Source organism: Nipponia nippon, unplaced genomic scaffold (assembly GCF_047370975.1).
Source record: "Nipponia nippon isolate SJK-2023a ecotype South Korea unplaced genomic scaffold, ASM4737097v1 scaffold_16, whole genome shotgun sequence".
NCBI lineage: Eukaryota > Metazoa > Chordata > Aves > Pelecaniformes > Threskiornithidae > Nipponia > Nipponia nippon.
In genome coordinates this window covers 3766277-3789703 of record NW_028262332.1, presented here as the reverse complement: position 1 = coordinate 3789703, position 23427 = coordinate 3766277, and the positions used below count along the sequence as shown (strand labels likewise).

Here is a 23427-nt window from a genome sequence, read left to right as displayed (position 1 = left end):
ACAAAGTAATAATTAGAGAAATTCAAGAGACTTTGCTGAGATGATTATTCCAACAGAATTCAGAGGCAGAATTCCTGCTGATTTCATGGAGAGTGGTCTAAAAGACTAACTTATCTTTTTATCAGGAACACTGCGGCTATTTGGACTTGTAAAAATAATTTACAAGTCCAATTTCTCACACACCTCGATCTTCTGGACATTGTAACTTGTTATTTCATGGGAAAAAAGTTACCCTTTAAGTCAGTGCTCTGTTACACAGTTGAGGGTAACTGGACAGATGGATGTTAGACAGACAGACAAACACAATGTGATCAAGCTGTATACAAGCAGCAAAACAGAAAAGAAGGGCAGGCAATGTTTAGAGCTGCATGACCTCAACCTAGATGTTTCAAAGGTATTTCTACAGCAATTTGATATCCTGATATATTTTTATTCCACTGGCAACAACAGAAAAGCAAACAGATTCATGCATGAGCTCTAGAGATGCCTATCATGTCGCTTCACTTAATTTTTCAAGAAGAAGGAAAAAAAAAAGGTTTCTGCTCAGAACACTAGCACATATTTAGCTCCATAGAGCAGATAGGTATCTCTGTGGTCTGCCTCTTTGTCTCAGCTCTCGAGAGAATTGGCAAGGCAAGTTCTCTTTGGAAGAAGAGACCTCAGCGTTTTGAAACATGCACACTCCACGCCTTGTCACATACACAGAAGCAGGGAGGGCGGAGGGATATTGTCATCTGGAGTGGCACTGACTTATTTGTGTGATGTTACCAGGAGGCTGTATCAGGCGGTAAGACTCTCTGCCCTACCGCATGCACAAAAGCGCACAACACGCTGAGGAGCTGACTCAGTGCGTGTATGCTTGTCCCTGAAAACACCCTCTAAACAAATAGAAAAATAAAGAGAAAACTAAGCATCGCTTTTAGCTAGTGCCCTGAAGTGCATAAAAGCATTTCTGTTATAAATCATTTCAATCTGTGCCCCAGATGACATTAAACACTTTGCTTCTCTACAGTTTTATTACAGAATAAGCATTCCTATGACCTTTTGAGTGGGCAATCTGTGTTTTTGCCTGGAGTATAAAGGTGCCCTTCAGTAGCTCTAAGTATATTGGTCACCTTTAAAATGTCGTTGATGCTGTCAGCTCAGTGTCACAGACCTTCATCACAGCTATGCCCTGTGACCCAAAATAAGCGGAAATAGGAGCCAAGGCATGCCCTGTCCTTTCTGGGAAATAACAGAGAATCCTTCAACTCCCCTTGAACTTCCAGGGGTGCAGCAAGGACCCCACGCCACCCTCATCCAATGGGCAAGGGTCACAGGAGCTGATGCCCTCTTTGTGTTACACTGAGTTGGTAGGAGTGCCATGAACCAGCACCCCTGGGCAACACAGCTCAGCCTGCAGAAGCCTGCAGAATGATAACTACAAAATCAGGCTTTTACTTAAGCAGCTTATTCCTCTTGGACGGGTGGTTTTACTGCACTGATATGGAGCCTTTGTAGTTGCACTCACAGCACAAACTAGCACAGCACACTTTGACCAGAAGAGCAATCCTGATCCAGGTACTATGCCAGTATTCACACTCCGATGATGAAACTCAGATGTGAGTGAGTGTAGCCAAATGACAGTGACTCCAAATCAAACACCAAACATGGTACTTGAACAGATGCATGGAGGCACAAGCAGTGTTTCATTAGATGTCTACTTATCACAGGTTCATTACACAGCCTTGGCGGTATCAATATTCATCTGACATTCAACATGTCCTTGGGGGAGGGTAAACAATCTCTGAATTTGGGTTTTTCAAAGAAGACCTCATAGATCACTTATCCGGAACCCAGGGAAATAGGGTTTCAAATTTGCTGTAGATCCTTTAGAAGCCATTTTCTTAATGCTTATCTCATTTCTTCCCTCCTCCAAACCTTCTGCCTGGTCATCACATGAAACTATGTAGTTAGGGAAAACTGGGAAAAAAGAACAGGAGAACTGGAAGGGATTCCTGAGGGCATCAAGTTTGGTCCCTCATCAAGTCTGGTCCTAGACCAACGGACTCACATGTCAGCATAAAGCCCTGCATGAAATGGACTGCAGAAATCAGAGGTAACACTGCTACTCTTTGTTCTCGCCCAACCACAGACACCACCAGCAAACCGAGGAAACTCAAGTACCTGCGTAGCTCATGAAGTTACTGAACGGCGTGTTTAGGAAACTGTGAAAACCGCATGTGTCATTGCCAGGTCCAGGATCTCCACACAGCTTGTGCTTAGGAGCTGGGTTGGTGTCACTGCAGAGGTCCCCGGTCTCAAAGGAGGGCTCAGTTTCCATGCATGGATCGCTGCAGGAGAGAATCTCTGAGATTCCCCGGAAGACGTGATAAAGCCCCAGGCTGTGCCCAATTTCATGGATCATCGTGTGCGTGTGGCCAGGGATTCCATAGAAGGAAGGATTCAGCACAATGCCACCTGTAAGGGGAAAAGAGAAGAGCTTCATTTGCCTTGTCTTCCTCAGAACAGCAAGAGAAAGGGAAAGGAAGACAGTCCCAAGGGCAGTTCATCAGATCCTCTATAGCACAGACTGGTTTTTGCACAATCAGGCACATTGCCTGCTCAGAGAAACTGTACAGCAAGGTTTAATCTCACACTTAATCTGGGGCTCTAAGGAAGAGGAATCATGGGACAAAGTCCAACGTCCTAAACCAAAACCACAGCAACAATCGGTCTTTCCACTGAATATGGTCAGTTTGGTTGGTTTGTTAACTCAAAGAAAAAATCCTACATGCAATTACCTCATACTATGCAATTTCAAATCATTTAGTGTCCTTAAATAGAATGATTCTGCCCAGAGAAGCGTAAGCAATGCGTTTGATACCAAGAGTCAAATAAAACATACCTGAAGCACTCTCTGTATACTATTCCACAGAGTAAAGATATAATAGAAGTCCATTAACTTCTGAAACACCCTAAAAATTGGTGTAGGTTCCACCAATATTTGCAAACTAATAGCTGGACAAAGAAAACAGATTATACCCAAGGCTGGAACAGTTTTTGTGGGGTGTGCTCTGACCATATAGACAGCTTTGAAGTAATTGTCAGAGACACACTCTGCTCATACACTCAGACAAGCCTAGTTTGATCAGAACTGCACAGTCCACTAATGAATATGCATAAGTCTAATGTGTCAAAAAATATGAAATCCTGGAATGTGATAATTCTAAAAGAACTGCATGGTTGTTAAATGTGCGCAAAGAAAACAAGTGGTGATTTTTTTGTTGTTGTTGTATTCATTATAGGATATGTAGATAAGCAAATACTAAATTAGAGAGGCTTTACAGTATATTGAATTAATCATAAGAATTATGTTTTTAGCTCAGCTAGCTGTACCTTTGGATTTACGATATGCTTCATGTTTTCTTTATTTAGCTTGTTGACCTCAACTTTTCCAAGCCTTTTATTTAAAACTGTTTGTGTATATTGCTTACCATGAGAATGGGAGACTGCTTTGTAAAAGTTATAGTGGGAAAATAAATCTTGGGTATGGTACACTAATAATTTAGTGACAATGAGGAGAGAAAAGGTTTTGGCAGGAGGAACTTTATCAGGGACTGTAGCACAGGGAAGATGAGATCACCGGGTTCTGACACACCATAGACTCTTCCTTCTTATCTGCCTGGAGACTTGGTTGCAATAACCATGGAATTACAGGAAAATAAGATCGAGAAGATCTTAAGAAGTCATCTAATTCCACTCTCAAACAATGCAGGACCAATTAGGTCTATACCATCCCTCACACATATTGGTCTAATGTCTCTTTGCAACCCCCGATGACATGACTACCCCAGCAATCAATTTCAGCACTCAGTATCCTTATGTCTGCAAGGATTTAACTCACATCTAATCTGAATTGATTTTTTGGCAATTTAAGTTCATGACTTCAAGTCCTGCCTCACACAGATACGAAGAACAGAAGATTCTCCTCCTCTTTCATCAGCTTTTATGAGATTGTCATCATCCCCACTTCAGGCTCTTTTCCTGCAGTCTGAATAACCGCAATCCATTCAACCTTTCCTTGTAGCTCAATCCTTTTTCTAGACCTCCCTGACTGTTGTTCACCTTTGATTTTCCCAGTTGTCTCACGTTTTCCTTCAAGTATAGTGTGCACACATGATACAGTGTTCCAGCTGAAATTTTATCAATGCTGAAGAGAGAGGAAGGACCACTTTGGGTGTCTTGCAAGAACACATGCAAATTTAAATACAGACACAAAAGACAGAACAAAATCAACCATACTGCAACATCATGCCTGCTATGCCACATGCAGCATCTGCACATCCTTTTCACAGCGCTGAACTGGTCCTTACACTAGCTCTCCATAGGCCCAATTAATTATCTACAGATCTACCCATATGCAGCCACCGCAATCCCCATGTTCCTTGCATCCCTCTCTCCCCCATTATACAACATATGCTCTGAGTCCTCCAGTGCTTGGGGTCTAGGCATGTGGAGCCTTTTACACCCAGAGAGTACGCTGGTATGTTGTTTTGTGGGGGTCTCTTTCCCAAAGATACTTCCAGGGTTTGTTTTCCAATGGCAGGAGTACTGGTGAAATTCCTTAGCAGGACGTGCCTTCAAAATAAAGGCTGGGTAAACGGCTCTGGCACTGGACAGCCCTGAGGCAGCTGGAGAGGGAGATTTTATTTTTGCCTTTGTTGAAAATTTATATTTTTCACAGCTGTCAACAATCTAAATCAATTGCAGTTTTACAGAAAAGATAAACTCCCTCACCCAGACAATCTCTATCCCAGCCTTTAGATCTGCACCACAGGACATATTTCATATTTTTTATTAAGTACATATTGGATTTATAGAAGAGAGTAAAAAAGATTAAAGATGAATTCTTACAGACCAAGCACAGGTCTGGGAGGGCTATTATGACAGGAAATTATGACCATTATTTATTTATTTTTTTCTTTTTTCCACTGCAAGTCAACTTTAAACTGTTGGCTAATGTCTTTTTTTTCTCGTGAGATCTTTTTTTGGTCAATGAATTCTGTCAATACAGCTGAATTTAAATTGTTTTGCTCAGGCACGATGTTGACAATTAGTTTAACGAAGTGACAGAAGAACTCATCAGGGCTTTAGGCAAGCCTCAGCCTTCTTGCAGAAGGTTCTTCTTGGCACTCTGGAGCTCTCCCCTTGTTCTCTGCTCCCTCGCATGGCAACATCAAGGGAAGCTGTGAAAATACTCATTTAAGGAAGGATCGGCTATATTGCAGCCTTATTTCACTCCAGCAGTGGCATTAGGGCTAATGTTTCCCACCAGCAACCCATACTGTTGCACAATCAGAAGCAAACAGTTACAGTGGGGCTGGTGCAGGAGTAGGGGGTTGTGGTATTACAAAGTGATGGAAATCACAGCAGCATGGGTGCTGGTTGAGGCTGGGGTTAATATCTGTCTTTGTTTTTGCCAGAAGATGTTGCCGTGGGGAATGCTCACTGGCAGGCATTGACAGCATCTTCTGTTTTGGGTGCTCCCAGCAGGAGCCCATAGAGATGGGGCTGGAGGCAAGTCAGAGTGGAAATGGTTTCACTTCCAGCCTAGCTCAGCAGGAGACTGGATGTGTGTCAGTGCCGGTCCTTGGGAAGGGAAGTTTACTCACACTTCTTCCAGAGCAGCTGCAGAGCTGAATGTTGTAATAAAATGTTTACTAACTGAAGTAGGGCAGCCAGCTCCAACTGCTTGGTCTGACCATAGAGCCTCTCTCAGCTATGGAGACAGGTGACTATAGAGAGATGTTAACATCTAGGTCTTGGGGTAATGTATTTTGGAACATGGAAAAGCCTCCCTTTCTGATGGCTTGAGTTGTAGTTCAGCTCTCATAGTATGCTTTAGAATAATAAACACCATATTTTGCTCTTCTTATCTAGGTTTACATTTGCCACATCTTTTTTGTTTTGCTCCATGTGGGGTTGGGTAATATAAAAACTGGCTGAAACAGCCTTTCACAAAGACTGAACTTGGCTGAAACTAGACTTCACTTCCAGCCTAGGAAGGTCTGGACAGGCTGGAGAAATATCTGGAAAACTTGTGAGAATCCCTGTTTTTATAAGATGACCAGATCAGGTTTGCAGCCCCAGGGAAGTTTGTGCAGTTAAGAGAAGTACATACAGACTCAGTCAGTGCCTTCTGAACCTTTTGAGGTTCATCTGACATTTTGCAAGGAACACAGGTCCAGTGGCACTGCAGGTGGCAGGGAAATGAGTCATTTGGGATGTTGCACAGCTTTGTCTGGATCTCTGGGTTCCAGCAGCCATAGTCAGCAAGCTAGTTATGAAACATGCAGGGCAATCTGCAGGGTAGTGAACTCTTTCCAGTTCCACTCAAATGAACATTAGAAATACAATCTCTCAGCAGTTTGCTCTTTTGCACACTGGTAGAGAAAAATAGCAAAAAATTTTAACTATAGTCTGTGAGGAAAATTAATTGAATGCTTACTAAGTAATTAGTTTACTAACTAAGGATCAGAATGTAACAGGCTAAGGTTAAAAATTCACTTCTGTTTAAGCATCCCCCCACCTATCCCCCCCGATCTTCTTCACAAAGTGCTCCCATGGAGTGAATGCCCTGTAAAGTAGCTTCACTTAAAAGGTGAAATACTTTCAGCTTGACATCATCTACAAATACCATAATATGCTTTGGGTTTATAACCTAATATTTTCCTGGTTGTGAGCCAGTATCTGGGAATCGTGAAATACTTTTTTTCCCCTGACTATATATTAGAGGAATGATAAGAAATCAGAATAGAGCTTAACGCATATTTATCTTTCCTTCTTAGAGCCTCAAAAGAATGCTTTACAAAGAAGAAACATCTTTATCACTCACCTAGATGCATCAAGGCTTCCTTGTCCCAGGGCCAAGTTGCCACTCCAGCCAGCTCTTCCTCGGAGGAATTGGCAAAGAAGATGTTGAGGTGTGTAGATCCATCCAGTTTGAGTATGTTCTTTAGTTCATTGACATCTAAGTATGCCCTGTAGAAAAAGAAAAGCATTTTTTTTTCTAAAGGAGACACAAAAAGCAACAAAGTATTGAAGAAGTGCTGCAATCCAGGCAAAGATCTTATAATATCCTGCGTATCAGTCACCTGAAATATTTTAATAACCCACTCCCAAACTTCAATTACTTTGCATTCATATAGTGAATCTCATCTAAGGACTTCAGGCCATTGATTAACTAAGGCCACAAAATCCAAGGTAAATACATAAAGCTGTCCACATTCCTAAGATAAGTATAGGAATCTATTTATTATGAATGTAATTAACCATATATTATGGTCAGTAAATCTTTTTATATGAGCAGTTCTCTTGCACATTTCCTCTAAGCTGTTTACCATTGTTACCTCTAGTTTTCCTTCACAATAACAAGTTTCACATCTTCAGGCTGGTGCAACAACTCACACCAGCTCACAAAGTTACTCCCTTAGCATCAGTGGCAGTCACTTGTGCTGAGATGTAACGCGGTCTAACCCTGACATAGGATGGTTGTTTGGGAATTGCTATTTCCAGCAAGCGAAGTTGTGCCAAGAGATATCCTTGCAAGAGATCTCCGCAGGAGTGGTACCATACCATGACACAAATTCCTGAGGCTCCTTAGGTCCCCCCCCAGGTGAGGAGCGTTATCTGCTTGCAGGCAAGCAAAGCCAATCCCTTAAGCTTGATGGCCGTTGGAAGTAGTTCTTGCACTCCTTTAAAGGAATAGACTTTGTCAGTACTGGAACACAGGAGCTACTTGCCAAAGTGTGTACCATGGTGCCACACTGCTTTCAGCAGCACAGTGATACTCTAAGTCAGAGTAGAGCTGGAGAAAGTGAAGCATAAGAGTAGACCCATTGGTTCTCTGTTTCTAGCTCACATTGTCTTTTGATATGAAGTGGTGTGCTAACACAAGATCTAAACCACGGATAAGTTGTACTATCTTCACTTGACAGGTGGAAACAACAGAGAGAGGGATCACACTGAGTCAAGTATGGCTGACTAGCTTGTAAGGAAAGGACACCATGATGGTCTTGAGCAGGTTGATTCCTGCTTCCTGAAGTCCTCCTTTCCATATGTGTATGGGTGTGTATAGGGCTCATGTAGCTCTCACAAACCAAATGCACTCACATTCAGTAAGTAGGGTTCCTTGCATACTTTGCAAGGCTTTCGTTCCCAGAAGGGTGAAGAAAAAATAAGGGAGTTGGCTCAGCACCAAGATCTTTCTGTCCTTCCCTGGAGGACTCCCCAATGGAAAACACATTCATATTTCCACAATAGCTTCCCCTGTCACTTGGTGAAGTCATTGCCTCCAAAATAGTTCATGGCTGGGTGTCCCCAGGCCCTCGCTGACTCACGGAGGAAGACGTGCTCTTTGGGGACACCAGTGGAAGGGTATGTTTCCATTCCATACAGTGTTTATCTTCCAATCAAATGTGGATGACATCCTGAAGGACAGGTCAGCACTGTGACCCTTTACACATTTCTCATCTCTCCACTGTTCCCAACACATCTATGGAAAATACACAGATCTTCCCCTTAGCCCCTCAAGCTTGTTCTGCATGTATCTGCACAATGGTCTGAGGCTGTGCACAACCTATTTCCAGGATCTTCTTTGTGCCTTTGAAAACATCTTTTCCAAACATGGGCTCATACTTTAATATGTCCACAAGCAACAGTTTGAAATTACATAGGAGAGCTAATGTGCATTTCCAAATGAAAGTGTAAGCGCATTGGGGAGGAGGACGTATGCATGTGAAAGGGACGATATGTATGTCTGCACATATGGCAGCATCAGTAAAAGACAGCGAGCAAAAGCGTACGAGAGAATATGGGAGTGATGTGATACTTTGTGCAAGAGAGAAAAGGACAGAAACAGAAGCACTGTGTATCTCTGAGTAGAAAAACGTTTGTGTGTTTTGTATCACAGTGGGAAGGAAAGGCCCACTGTCTGTATCCAGACTGCAGTTGTTGACTCTGGATGCAGATGCTTTATGGCCTATGCAAATCCCTGTAGGAGTAACTATAATGAAACTCCTCTCCTGAGATCACCATTTTTATCCTCACTCTTCTCGTACGGTTTCAAATCATCTAAACTAATACTTCTTTATTCTCAGCTGTCTTTTTGCTTGTTGTTTACATAATCCAACCCCCATTTATATCCTCAATGCATGGCCACAATCACACTCTCACTTGCATACAGTCTACGTGCTTCAACATCTAGGGCTGTTTTGTACATGGATTATTACTGCAGACAACATCCAGACCAGATAGCATTTAGCTAATTGGCCAGTGATGTCAGTGCATCACCGAGACTGAACTCGTCTTGTGTAAATCCACCATACTAAGTCAATTGGACTTGGTTTTATAGTATTTCTCTGACCACTACTTCTCTGCTAGCCAACGAAAGTCTGCGAATGAGCAGAATATATTCAAATGGTGTAAGAACAGAATGCTAAGAGGATTTTTAGCAAAGGGTCTGCACAGGAGTAGGTGTAAACAGATCATACTCGGGAGGCAGTAAATGCAAACCCCTTTGTGAACACAGTCAGCAACCCCCAACGCATAAACATGCTCAGGCATTTAGCTCAGGCAAATCCCTTGGAAGCGTGTGAACGTGTGCGTGCATGAACGGAGGTGTGAGTGTGTAAGCAAGGGTTTGGATTGTGCACACATGCAAGACAGCCAAGAGTATGTATGCAAAGGAACCAGTGTGTGTGTGTAAGAGATAAAAACACGAGCTGGAATTCCATCCTCTCCTTACTCCCCATGTTTCTAATAACCTCCCATCCCTATCCATCATCACCACATTCCTACACTCAAGGAGGCATAAATTAACTACTTTCACAGTTCATGTCCAACTACGTAGCCACAGGCAGCAGACCCAACAGTTACCAGGTCAAAATAGTTTTCAGTTATTGCATTGGACTAGGCTGACTCCCCCCTGCTGCCGCAGCTGCTTTGTTATCAGCCCAGACTATCTGACCCAATGCAATCTGCGAGCATTGCTTACACTTCTCAAGGTTATGTGGGTCCCCTGATAGAGGACATAATGTCTGTCACATGGGCTCGTGCCAAAGAGAGCCAAAGAGCCCAGCCTTTCCAGCACCGCCAAACTCGCATTTCAAAGACATGAGTGCAGTCTTGGAAAGGGATCAAAGCCTTTCCAACTGTCATTAGAATATTTCCTTTATGCATCTCTCCGTGAGTGCCAGCAACATATTTCATAAAATTCATTGGCTCGAGATGGTACCTCCAATATAAACCTGAATGGGGGAACTGTCAGGGCAAGTCTATGTGGAAAACAAAACAAAACCCAAAGCACAACAAAACACGTGTAATTCCTGTAATGGAAAAAACATATGATGCTGTGAGCGTGCCTTGCTCAAGAAAGCCTAATGAGCCTATTAGTGCATCATAAAAGGTCTCCTTTGCTGGAATCTGTTTTAGACATAGAAATTCTATGGGCTGTTTAAGGCCATTTGGGACACCAAATCATAGCAGGCAATGTGCACATTCCCACCCAGATCTTTTCATCGACTTATTTGTCCAATGCACAACTTCAGTTTGCTTTTTTCCTCCACTGCAGTGTAAATAACCCTCTGAAACCGCACCGTACAGCAGCTCACCCTTATCCAGTAAGCCCCAGACCTCAAACAGTAACACGTATCCCATACAGTGCTCCAGTTTCAGTCTGATGGCATCTTTAGCTCATCCAGCAGTGTCTCGCGACAGCCCTACCCACCACGCAGCCTGCCCCAGTCACACGAGCCATTATCCCCATGCCTGTCTCATCTGTCAAGCCCATTTCCCATCCATTTGGGCTGTGGCTTCGATGCAGCAGGACTCGTCCCCAGGTGGTGAGGTGAAGCCCCCAGCCAGCAGCCCCACCTGCTCGCAGGGGCCACTACAAGGAGTTCCCTTCTGCTGGCCCTCAGCCCCAAAGCCAAATCCAGCCAGAAATCTCTGCCGCTTAGCTACAAACACATTTGACAACGGCTTTTAAACTCAGTTGGTATCAGGTCTAATCATATTAAATCTGGCCTTGGTGACTAGAGTCAAGCAGTTTTGTAACTGGGTTGAAAACTGCCTCCCCCATTTTCTTCCAGGTCAGAGAGGCTTTCCTGTGTTTCCCTAATGTGGCTGGGGTGCAGCCTCTTGCACTCATAGTTGTTTTTGCCAGGAACACAGAGCCTTCCAGCCCTTATTGTTAGGAAATGTTTTCTACTGTTTGCTCTGAGTTATTCTCTATTTGACTTTGTTTTGTTTTTTTCCTTCAAAGACAAGTGTCGCTTTACAGCAAGAAAACAAACAGGGTACTTAAGGGATTATTTGCAAGACCCCACCCAAACACCGAGCAGGAACTTTGCTATCTGCTCAGTATGGAGTATGGTCTCCAACTGCCTGATGAATTTGTTAGGAATAAAAGGAACTGCATTTCATCATTTAAAAAACAAAACCAAACCAAAACAAAAAAACCCCACAAAACACAAAAACGCCAGCATCTTCTGAATTGGGAAGTCAGCCTCGAAAACTCTCCATTTTATCTCTTGACATACAATGTCCTATCCTTTACCTAATGGGTTCAGGATATGGCAGGACAAAGTAAATCTGCCCAGCTTAAACCGTGGTACAGTTTAGCAGACAAGGAGAAAGCTTTTCTGGACAGCCCTGGCAACACTCGCCAGCAGCCTGTGTCAGATCCAGGTGTGGTTCCCAACATGATGTGGCTGATATGTCTTAGTGGTGTTCCCTTTGTCCCTCCAGCTCTGATCTTGGCCCCAGGATTGACACTAACTCATTAGAGCAGCAAAGACCACAGCAGTCAGGTATGTGAACAGGCACCCACCAACTGTCTGTCCCATTTGTTCAAGCAACATGGGAGGCCCAAGGTTTTAGGGTGCAGTGTTCACCTAGAGATTTTCAATATCTGCAGTGAACAGCAAGGACAGTTTTGAGATAAATTATGTTCTTCCTGAAGATAATGGCAAGAGCCATGACTTCCGCAGCACTGAAAGCTGACCTTGAAATGGGGCCATTTGGCAGACACGCACAATTGTAACTTAGCTTTTCCCCCTGTGATTTCTCAGTCTTGGGTGGTTGGACATGGAACTCTCTTTTTGGAGATGCAGTGTTGATGCCAGTGTATAAGCCGCCTTTTGCCTTCTGCCACAGAGCCACAGAAAAACAAATCTGGAAAGACACCATCACTGGTAGCCCTCCACCCCAAAGCAAATTTTTATCTAGCTCATACTTAAGATCACAGATGACAAAGACTCTGCCACTGCCCCAGCAACTTGGAGCCCATGTTTCAATACCTTTATGGTCAGGAAGTTTTTTTGAAGGTCTACCTGAATCTTTTTTGCTGCAACAGATGTGCATGACTATTTGTGCCATTCCACAAAGCCAGGGAGATTAGATGATTCCCTTCTGCTTTACCAAACCTATTACTTATTTGCAAGCTTATTATATCCCCTGTAAACCATCTCATTTTTAGGCTAAACCCACCTTATTTCTTCAGCCACTCCCCACTGGTTATTTTTTTTAACACCTCTGGTCATTTCTGATGCTCTCATCTGCACCCTCCACATCTTTCTCAAAGGCAGGTCATCAAAAGAGGACACAGTCCTCAAGCTGAGAGCTTATCAATGCCATGTAACTGCTACATTCGTCCTGTCTATCACCTCCAACCTGATATAAAGTACACAGCAGGGATTTCAGACCTACAAACATTTATAATATTTTTTCTTCCTTTTTGCCTGAAGTGCTACAGGTCTATCAAAAACCCGAACAAAAAAAAAGACAACATACAAACCCTCTTTAGCAGTGGACTTGCAATAAAATTCTTGTCTGACCTGATGTTAAAGATCTGCCTTTACTGGCAAATTTAATTTTGCTCCTCATTTCAGACAGATTGCCATAAATCATGTGAAGCAGGAAGCGTGCCTCATCTACATTTAGTTTAGCGTTAATTTAAGACACTGGTGTAAGTGTAGTAAAAGTCATGATAATTTATTGATAAAGGTATAAATCTTTCAGTGATTGGGACAGAGCCTGAAATAGAGTGGAGCCAGAATATTACAAAGTAAAAGGCTTCAGGCCCCAATTTAGATCCAGATCACTGCCTGTGTTCACACTGAAATCCAAATGTGTAACTGTAATTCCGACCGCATCCAAACCAGGCAGTCACTAGGTCATGTCCACAAGCATAAATTGCAAGCACTGTCAGCACATGTAGGCTTGGCAGCTTTTAAAGAATTTTGGTTTATCCGCTGCAGCAAAATGTCCTCTACAGCCCCCAAATCTGATCTCCTGTTACGAGAAAGGAGGAATGTTTTGGCGAAAAAAATGATAATGATAAGGATCCAAGAAAAGATACTTAGCATAATTGTTCAAATATAAACCCAGCTTCTTGGATAGGTTTGGTAGCCTGTGCTGAACTCTGTATCACTCTCTGCAACACTGCTAATGCATTCAGGTTAGCTGGTTAAGGCGGGATGAAGTTTTTTTTACATCAGTGACAGGTCCTACAGTTAAGACTGACCCTAAGCAACACATATTACAAAATAAAAGCCCACGTGGCTACAAAAGTCTGGGTGTTCGTTGATCCTAGGATGCCCTCCTTTTCAAACTGAATTAATTCTACCGTTTTGCTAGTGACTCAGGCTTTACTCATCCTATGAAAAAAACAATTATTAAAAAAAAATGGAAAGAAGAGTTTTACTGTGCAAAATATAGGACTCATTTGGGTCTGGGTTTTCTTTATCCTGCAACAGAGACTGAGAGCAGCTCCTTGGTCTAAAGTAGAGAATTTTTACAATTGTCAAGTCATCAGTTTCATTCCATTTGCTTTGAAATGCTGGCTTTCAAGCAGGACAGTCCTAGAAATAAGCACATTTGTACCATAACATTTACGCTATAAATCTATAGGACTGCAAAGAAAAAAAAAACACCCCATACATAAAGGAAATTATTTGCTACTAAGTTCTAAAAATCAGTATTATCATCTGTAGAACCCTAATGGCCCACCCCTGCTCAGCCCTATCTGACTTTCTCACAGAAGACCTCTAATAAATGATACAGATTTACTTCATGCAATTGCTTATAGATAACTTCTGGATGTTATAAATGCAATATCTACTTAACGAGCTGAACCACAGCAACAGGTTGGAATAAACCTGACGGCTGGACTACTCCAAACCTAGCTGTGGGTCCTCTTTTGGTTTGGTTCATGTGAGCTTGCACTTTGAGCCAACTTCTGTTCTCACTGAGGTGCACACAAGTATCAGCTCCGACTGTGATGTATTTGCTCCAGTGTAAAGCTAGAGTTAGTCAGAGCAAAATTTGATTCAAAGTGCAGCTTCAGGTTCAAATCCAAAATCTCAAAGGAAACCTCAGCTGAAACGACCAATTTTTGCCCAATTTCTGGCCAACGCAACTTGCTTTTTTAAGGAGGGAGGCGGGTTTCCTCAGATCTCCACACGGATTCTCTCAAAGGTTTGTAAATCCTTGCCAAATCCTTCACAAACCTGGGCTGAGATTCAGAAATACAGTAAAAACAGATTTTTTTTTTTTTTTTCCCCGGCACTTTTGCTGCTGGTTCTGGCCAGGATAAGAAAGAGTAGAGGCTTAGGGAAAAAGATTGGGGAAAAAGATGATGCAAAAATTTTTAAATGTCAAACATGTTCTGTCTGAGCTCTGGACAAAAATTTGGGGTGGCTGTTAATGTACACAAAATTACTTGTTCTCTCTCTCCCTTTATCCTCCCAGGCTTTACTGTCCACTTCTTATATCAGAGACCCCACCTTTATATAACCTTTAGGTAGGTTTATAAAGAGTTGCAGTGCTACAGGCCATGAATATGTGATCACTGAGCCTTCTTCCTTTGCAAGGTCTACGTCCAAGAGCGGAGCAACATTTGAGTTCACTCATGCAGCAAGAACTGAAAACCCCCATTTCCTCGTATGACCATAAAAAATAATTAAGCTAACCAACTACACAGAACTAGGAAAAGATATGCTGGCTGGCCAACTTGCAGGAAGAAAAAAGAAAACAAAGAGAAAGCCTTGGCAAAGAGAATTGTGATCTTAGTGTACAAATAACTTCTGAGACAGTGAGTAGGATTAAAGCATGGAACATTTCAAGAGGCATCTCTTTAAACTAGCAAAACATTATGAAGCATATATGCACATTTCACAGACCTTTGAAATCAGCAACACTGGCAGGTTTATTTGTTTTGATTGTCTCTTTTTCTTTTTTTACTACTTTGGTTTTTTTTTTCTCTCTCCTTTTCAAGACTAGAGCCAAATGACCCATGAGAAATGTACTGTAATTTGTCTCTTATCCATCCCTCATCTCCATCTGATATTCCCTCTGCCCTGGTTACCCTGATGTTTTTCCAGACCCTACAGACTGAACCATTGCAACAAGGAGAAAAGTCAAACGATAAAGAAAGAAGTGGCGTAAGGATATTTTCAGGAACCTGTTCTGTTAAAACAGATTTCCTTTGCTGCTTTATAAAAACCTCTTTTGGCTGCAGCAAACCTCATTCACATATACTCGAGAATTTAAATCAGTATAGGAAGGTATATATATTTTAGTCTATTTCAACCATCAGTTATACTGCTTGGCGCTTCCACAGTGCTTCCCCTCTGGGCCTCAAAATGCTTCCTAAACACGAAGAGAGAAATTCCACTCTGGTTAAAGCCCTGACACAAGCCCTCTGCACCGCTCCAAACCCTGTCCAAGGGCTTAAGTGATACTCAAGTGGGACAAGAACCCTTGTGCTGGGTCTCCCCTCAAGAAGTTTTACCGTGACTGAAGAAGCCATGAAATAGGCAAACAGAATAATTTTCCTTGTCTTCCAAATAGGAAAACTGAGGTAGAGAAATGTGATAATTTGTTCAAAGTAACAAAATCATTCAGGATGACGGCTAGGATTAGAAACTCAATCTCTTGAGCCTATGTTCTGTGATAATATGGATCATCTTTCTTTTAAATAAGTGGTGGCTTGTGTTACTGATCTTTTAAATTTTCTGCTGGTGGCCACTAATCATATTTTACAAGCCTTCACTCTTACTTTACAATCTTTTACTCACATTTTACAATCTCCAAAAAAGTCCTAAAGGTCCGGTGCTCAGCAGATGGAAAGTCAGAGCTCCCTGCAATAAGCTGGTCCTTCCTGAATCCTTCGGCTTTGCAGTTTCTGAAGACAATGTAGCACATTTACTTCATAAACAGATTTTCTTGTGGAACCAGGGCTCTGCTTTCAATGAGCAAGCAGCCACTGTTCTAATAATATTTGGCATTTACATACCACCTCTCATCCCAAAGTTTCCAAGAACAACCAACAGATACGTGCATAGCACACTGCACAACAGTTCAAGTAAAGGACATTTGGGTTTCAGTCACCAGAACAAACCTGATTTTTTTATGAAAAGCACCAGAGACCAGGAATGCAGCCTGTCATCACTTCCATCAGGTCAAGAGTTAGGTAGAGCCCCTGTTAATCAGACTGGAAGTTAGAGATCAAGAGGAAACTTGAAGCTTTGACACAAAATTTTCTTTAATTATAGGAGTAGCTCATAGCAACTCTCTACATTAAAGCTGTCTAACAATTTCCACTACTAATATTCAGCTCGAGCCTTGTCTTTCTCATCTCCGTCCCAGTGGCTGTGAGGTCAGGCTGGAGGTCACATTTGCAGCCTGCCCAAACAAGGGCCTGGCTGGAGTGACCCTTGGAAGTCACGGTGGCTGGAGCAACCCAGGTTTTGGAACTTCTGGAGCACCAAGAAACGCTTTGTGTCCCCTCTTTAGAGTCCACAGGAAGCATGGGGTTACCCTACTGTGTGGATACTGCTCTGTCCTGGGCTCCATCTACCTGTGCCATCTGCCCTTGTAGTAGGCAACCGCAGGCAGGCAGGATGGGTCAGGACCCTGCCTGGGTGGGCTCCGGTGGGTCACCTACCATGGGAATATTTGGGATTTTTAGGAAGCCGAACACAGGTCAGAGTAGGGAGCACTGTGGCCTTGGGGTGCTCACAGTTAGATTGCAATTAGTCACAGCTCCTGCAGAAGGGTGACACATGGCACCATCCCTGCCGGGGTGTGCAGCTGGGACTTTAAGGGGCTGGTCCTTTAGCATTTTCCCTAATCAACATGCAGTAAAAAATGCAGGATGAAAAAAGAACAAGATCAAATTCTTTGCTCCTTTCATCTCACTTTTTGACACTAATCCTCCCTGCACATAAACCCCATGCCACAAAGTGAGATATACATTGCTATTGGCATGAAGAGCAACTTGGAATCAGGCCGACATCAGCAAAAAAATAAAATAAAATCATATATAACCACAAAGGACCTAGCATGTTTATTACAGATATTTCTGGAGTTGATGGGCCAAAATAACCAGTCCAAATATGCATCTTGCAAAACATTACTTTTGCTTTGGAGATGCCGCTTCTTTTCTGTTTTTGTTTTTACAACTCATGGACTTCCAAATCTCATTTCTTAACCTCCTGGCAGGGTTGTGCATAAAGTTGGTCCTGCTGCAGTGGGCAGATCATCAATGGCTTATGGTTAAGATAATCCCAATTTTCCTCTTTTCTGAGAAAGAAATGAAAACCTGATTCAAATGAGACTGGTTGAAATTTCTTCTTATTTCATCTTATGCAGGAAAGGGTAGGAGACACCAAAGTGAGATCACAGGGAACGTAGTCTGATGATGAAGACTTCAATTCAGGGAAACCAAGAAAAGCTTGTGCCCTGGCACTAAAAGCTTCACATTTTCAATGTTCATGAGATTTTTTTTATCCCTGTTACAGCAAAGGACTAATATTTAGCTCTTTTTGTTTTCTTTTTTTTTTAGGGGCTATTGATGGATCACACCAGTAAGTCTTTATCTACAATCGTGAAGTCTTGAACACAATTTTTAAGGAAAAAAAGAAAAAAGAAAATTGAATAGTCAGATTCAAAGAACCGCTAAATATTACGAGATCTACGAAAACCGGTTACTCTTGTTCTTTTCCAGCGTGAAGAGATTACAAGGAAAGAGAAAATGTCAGTTGCTGAAACAGAAATTTCACATAAGAACATTTGGCTTTGAAGTTCCCAGAATCCACAATAAATTGCAAGGTAATCTGGCAGAAACACCAACACACCTGCAATGAAAATAGTTCAGAGTTGCAGAAAGGAAATATTGTGGACGGTGTATTTTCTAAATCCAACAATTTATTTTTTTTTTAATTTCTATTCCTTTTCACTAGGAAGACAGAAAGAAAGGAAAAGAAAGAGCAGGAGAGAGGACTTAGTAGACCATGACTCTGTCAAATGACTACTGTTGGGAGTAAATCAAAATCCTGCCCCTCATTTCTCTCTGTTGAGCCAGAGACAAGCAGCAGGAGGAAAGAAGTAAATGTGCCTTTTCCAAACACTCAAAAACTTTCAGACTTTCTAATTTTTAAACCTATGCAGGACCTGCAACTTCTGCATAGATACAAGGTAAAGCAAATACCATTGCACATGTATGCCTCTGAGAGTGGATGTTTCTTGAACTGAAGGATATATCAAGAGGAAAAGGTCCTCTACCCCTTAAGTAAACAGTGGACAGCAGACACATCTAATGCCTAGGTTATTAGTCAGATGGAAAGACATTTGGGTTGCCTCACATATGGATCTGCTAACATGTGTACCAGAAAACAGGCACTATCAGTCCAAAACATAAGGCTGATTGTAAGCATTCCCTGGAGGACACATTTCCCAAGACCCTACAAAATTGGACTGGCAGCTTATGAAACGTACAATACTGATGCAGCATGTAACAGTAAACTATAGGAAATCATACCCATATATTTGGCCTTCAGACATGAGTGCAGAAATTGCCTGTTTTGGCACCACAAGCCTGTGGATCCACTTGAATCAAACACAGACCTCTAGCAAAGGGCTACGAGAATGCAAAGATCTGTTCTCCATTGTGGAATACTAACACAGGAGGGGGAAAACTGTAATTTTCCCTTATGGCAAATTTCTTGACCAACTTTTGCCATGAATATGACTGCTATAGACAGGTCATGCAGTTTAATTTCCCCATAACATTTGCACCCTCTGTCACTCTACATTGCATATCTCAACCACACTACAACTTTCACTCTGGTTTGCTGCAGTAATTTATTGGTAACACATCACTAACAACTACTACAGGACTTAAGATCTTGATGACTACAAAACTAGCTTTGCAAAGGATTCAGCAAAAAATGCAGGTTGTCATTTTTGTCCACTGTTTCCCGCACATAGACCCTGAATTATACAAACCCGCGTTTATAAAACATATATTAGCATGAAATGTCTTGCAGCTCCCTGTCAAAGACAGAGGGGGGCTGTTATGAATTCCCTCACTTCCACAAATCCTCTGCTGCCAGCTCAAGAACATCTCAAGAACTTTGCAAAACCTGACATCCTGCCTTATCAGCTGTGAGGGAAGGGAAGGCATCCTGGAACCACCTTTTGGACTGTCTCCTCCTGATGGTTTTCTAGATCAAAAACCTGGAAATGCTTCAGGTATTGTTCCCAGATAGATAAAAAAAGAACTTTCTGTCTGATCAAGATGAGGATAGCTAAAAGTCTGAGCCTGCATTTTTAAGACAAAATAAGACATTTTGAAGAAAAATCACATGAATGAATCTATCCCCAGCAGTAAAAGTATTAGAGGAATTCTGAGCATATGAGGAGGAAGCCAGGAACTCCTAGCCCTTTTCTGAATCCAGATGGGTGCAGGGGGGGAATCAAACAGCACAGATTTCTTCAGGCAAACTGGGAGAAACACTCTGATGTGTCTGACGGAAGCATTTTACTCTGTGTTTGGAAGTTTATCATGACCGATCAATTCTGGAAGAATTAGTGAGCGAGTTCTGGTTTTTGGCACTGACACACTCATGGTAAAAAGGCTGGAGGCAAAAGGGAAGTAATTTTCATAATGCTGTGAACTGTTGCCATCAATCCTTACCCAAAACATTTCTTCTACTTACTCTAGTGCAGTGCTGTTCTGTACGAGCTTTCCTCTTAGCTATTGCCCTTCGTCTCAGGAAGGCTCTCGACCTCACTTGTGCTCTGGATTTAGAGATCCAAGCCAAAGAGCAAAGTCTTTGGGAGTTCAATCTTTCTACGGACTTCAAAGAGCTTGGGATATGTAACTTAGTCCAGACAGAAAGCATAACATACATTTGGAACAACATTATATACGCAAAAATAGAAAAGATTGAATGACTGTTAAGGAATGCAGTGATGGGGAAGCCTGATGTAAACTGTGCATGGCATTTACATAGCTATTTTCAGCCTCTAACCTAGGTACTCTGAATCCTAGTGGAAGAATCTACCTTTTCTCCAGCAATTATAAAGACTTTAAGATTTAATTCTCTAAATCATGCCTGTGCTGTGTGTCTATACCTGCTGCAAGCAGATGGCATGACTCTCCCCCTAAGGAACTAACTGAGCAACAACTACAAATAGCCAATGCTTATCCTCAGCACTTAGTGCAATAACATTGAGGCTACACATTTTGGGAGGAATCAGCAACTCACAGAATTAGTCCTTAACAGAAAGCAAGACAAATATGAAGGCAAAATAAAAACCCTTAATCAGAAATGCCAGGCCCAAACATATTCAGGTATTTTGAATAATGTAAGTTTATGTAATTCTTCATATTTTCTCAAGCATGCCTATGTTTGTCTGCATTTGCACTTGCTGGGATTGAAGACAGGAACAGATCATCATCAAGCTCGTGGAAATCAGGAGATCACAGAAAAGTGCTGTTTTGTAATTGTTCTCAACCAGTTCTGCAAACCTAAGCAGTTCAGACAGTTTGGAAACATTTCCATACTCTCTGATGCTCACATGAAGCAAACTAAGCTCTGGCCTTTTTGAGGTCTACCCACGTTCTGTAAATGAGTGTATCGTATTTCTTTATTTACTTAGAATTTTTCACCAGTTAATCTTTCCCTGTCTTGTTTTTAGTTAAACAAAACAAATAAATGAATCAAGGAAATACAAAACAACTTAAGGTAAAGCTCTTCAAAGTGCAAAGGGGTTTTTGATACCCACAAGCTACTGGTATAGTCAGTGGGTCTTGTCTTGGAAATACAATTCCCTTTTGTGCCTTCGGAAGGTGCACAAAAAAATGTGTAGGTGATTACAGTGATGGGTCTATTAATTGGTATCATCTGGATTTTATGTTATTTAATCAATGTCTGAGCTGTGACTGAAAAAGAAGCTTAAATTGACACCCTCACTCCTTTCTGCTCAATGCTCCCTAACCTGTTGTCTTCGATATACAAATATAATTTGTGAGTCTGACAAGAGCACAAGGCTCATTACATCATTTCACAGACATTAGAAATGAATCGATAAACAAAGAAGCAAACTCCTGATCAGCTTATTCCTACCACACAATGTGGAATTCTTCACATTTTACCCCTAATCCCATGTCCGATCAAACTGAAATGCCTTCAGGGTCAGGAATACCTCCACTTCCTATTAGTATTTCTTTCACAGTCTAATCGCACCTCAGAAAAAGCTGGTATTTTGTTTCTATGTGTCTTATCTTTATCTTTTGTATAATTTGTGCTGTTTAATGTTGAAGAAATAATTCAGCAACATACTTCACGCGATGAGGCAGATCCTTAATGGAGGAGAAATGCTGCCATGGCCCAAGTAACAGTTTAAATCCCCTTCTTGGCTTATTCGTTTTTACTGTGTCTTTCAGTATAATTTCAACATGGAATTTTCCTGGCATAAATCACACAGGTTTCCCTCTTCCCCTCCACACCACGCTGCGTAGCTCTGTGTTTTGGTAAATCTCATCTATTAATAGTTGCCCTCTGTGGCTATAAAAAAATACCTCAGTAGTCAAAAGCCAACCCTTGCTAGGGAACAGCTGTGGATGCCTGAACACACGCAGGACCCGGCATCACACAGCAAAGCCCTTTCTTGGCTCTATGTCAGAGCAAACTGATTAAATAAGGCCATGGTCAAGCTAACGGAAAAGGAGCCCCTTCCCTGCAACAGAGGGAGAGAGAGGCCGACTCCAGCACTAGGCTGGAGAAACATCAGGGTATTTCCATTTTCTCACTGACATTTTCTTTTTCCTTTTTTAACTTAGCAAACCCCCCTCCTGTGTATTCCTCGCTCCACCCTTCTGCCAAGTCCCAATAAACTCTTGCACTTAAAAGAAATAGAAAAAAGACGTCATCGCAGCGAGTATCAAAGGTCATGGAGTAAATTTTAAGGTCTAGTCTACTTTTTTTTGCCTGATTGATTTAACTGATTAAAGCATTTCTACTCTTCCTGTGCTTTCAGCAGCATCCTGGGTAACTCAAGGGAAATTCAAACCAACCAGCTGTGATCCGTATTACAGTCAAGGCTGGAAATACAACACAAGGATGTTGATGGGGCCATACTGGAAAGAATGAAGGGGAAGGAATATTGTCTCCTGGTAAACCAACAAAGTGTTTTTATGTGTCAGAACAAGAAATATTCAGCTCAGCAGAGGATACAGGCAGCTCACCACCCTCTCAGCACTGAAGGGTACAAGCCCCAACACAGAAGGGCTAGTCGGTGACAAAGTACCTGGCTCCAGGCAGCGTGAATCCTCCCCAGATTTCACTTTGAATTTTCATTGACATGAACTAAAGTTCTTGAAAATCCTCAAGAATTGCTGAGTTTCAGGGACTTCCATACAAAGTCCATAAAATGCTGCAGCCATCGCGAGGGTTGGTAGGGAAATGGTACGGGAGCCTCAAGTCCTCTGGAAACCAGACTTGGGCTCTCTGCACTTACAGCACACCTGAGGCTGCAGGCACTTACAAAGCCAATGCCACGTAACTTCAGCACTTTTCAAATTTCCCTAAGATAAATTCTCCTTGCAAAGCTGATGGGAATGATTTGAAAAACCAACAGAGTCTTGTGCCGGGGAAACTAACTACCACGGCTTCTCACTGAAGTCCTCAATTTATTGACACGACAAGGTTATAGCATGAGAAGCAAATTTATTCCATATTACCTCCTGGCAATATAGCTCAAAAGATGCATTTCGAGGCAGCAGAAAGAATTTTATTCTCCAAAGCCTTGTAATTCAACCCTGCTGAAGCTGCCCTCACACAAATCAGTGATGACACATCTTTTCAACGTCTAGGGCCAAAATTATTTTTAAAAGCATTGCAGGTAATTGCCACTGCTGTCATTCCAAACCGCTGCTGTTTCCACTATTTTACCATCACTGATGTAACCCAACGAGTGTCAACAGCAACCATGGGCTGCTTCTGCAATTATTGAATTAATGGAAATAATACATTTCACAACAAACAGCTCACACATATCAATGGCCATAATCAGATCTTTAACTAGAATTTACAT

General features: G+C 42.0%; 1 protein-coding gene across 2 annotated transcripts in view; it reads right to left on the bottom strand.

Moving 5' to 3' along the window:
• Positions 1–23427, bottom strand: part of PAPPA (pappalysin 1) — a 183562-nt gene that overhangs the window by 124200 nt on the left and 35935 nt on the right. For both annotated transcript variants that reach the window (XM_009475824.2, XM_087753259.1), the window contains exons 3-4: positions 6878–7023; positions 2167–2460 (exon numbers count right to left, since the gene is read on the bottom strand). In XM_009475824.2, the coding sequence (XP_009474099.1) occupies positions 2167–2460; positions 6878–7023 (440 nt within the window). The remainder of the gene's footprint in view (positions 1–2166; positions 2461–6877; positions 7024–23427) is intronic.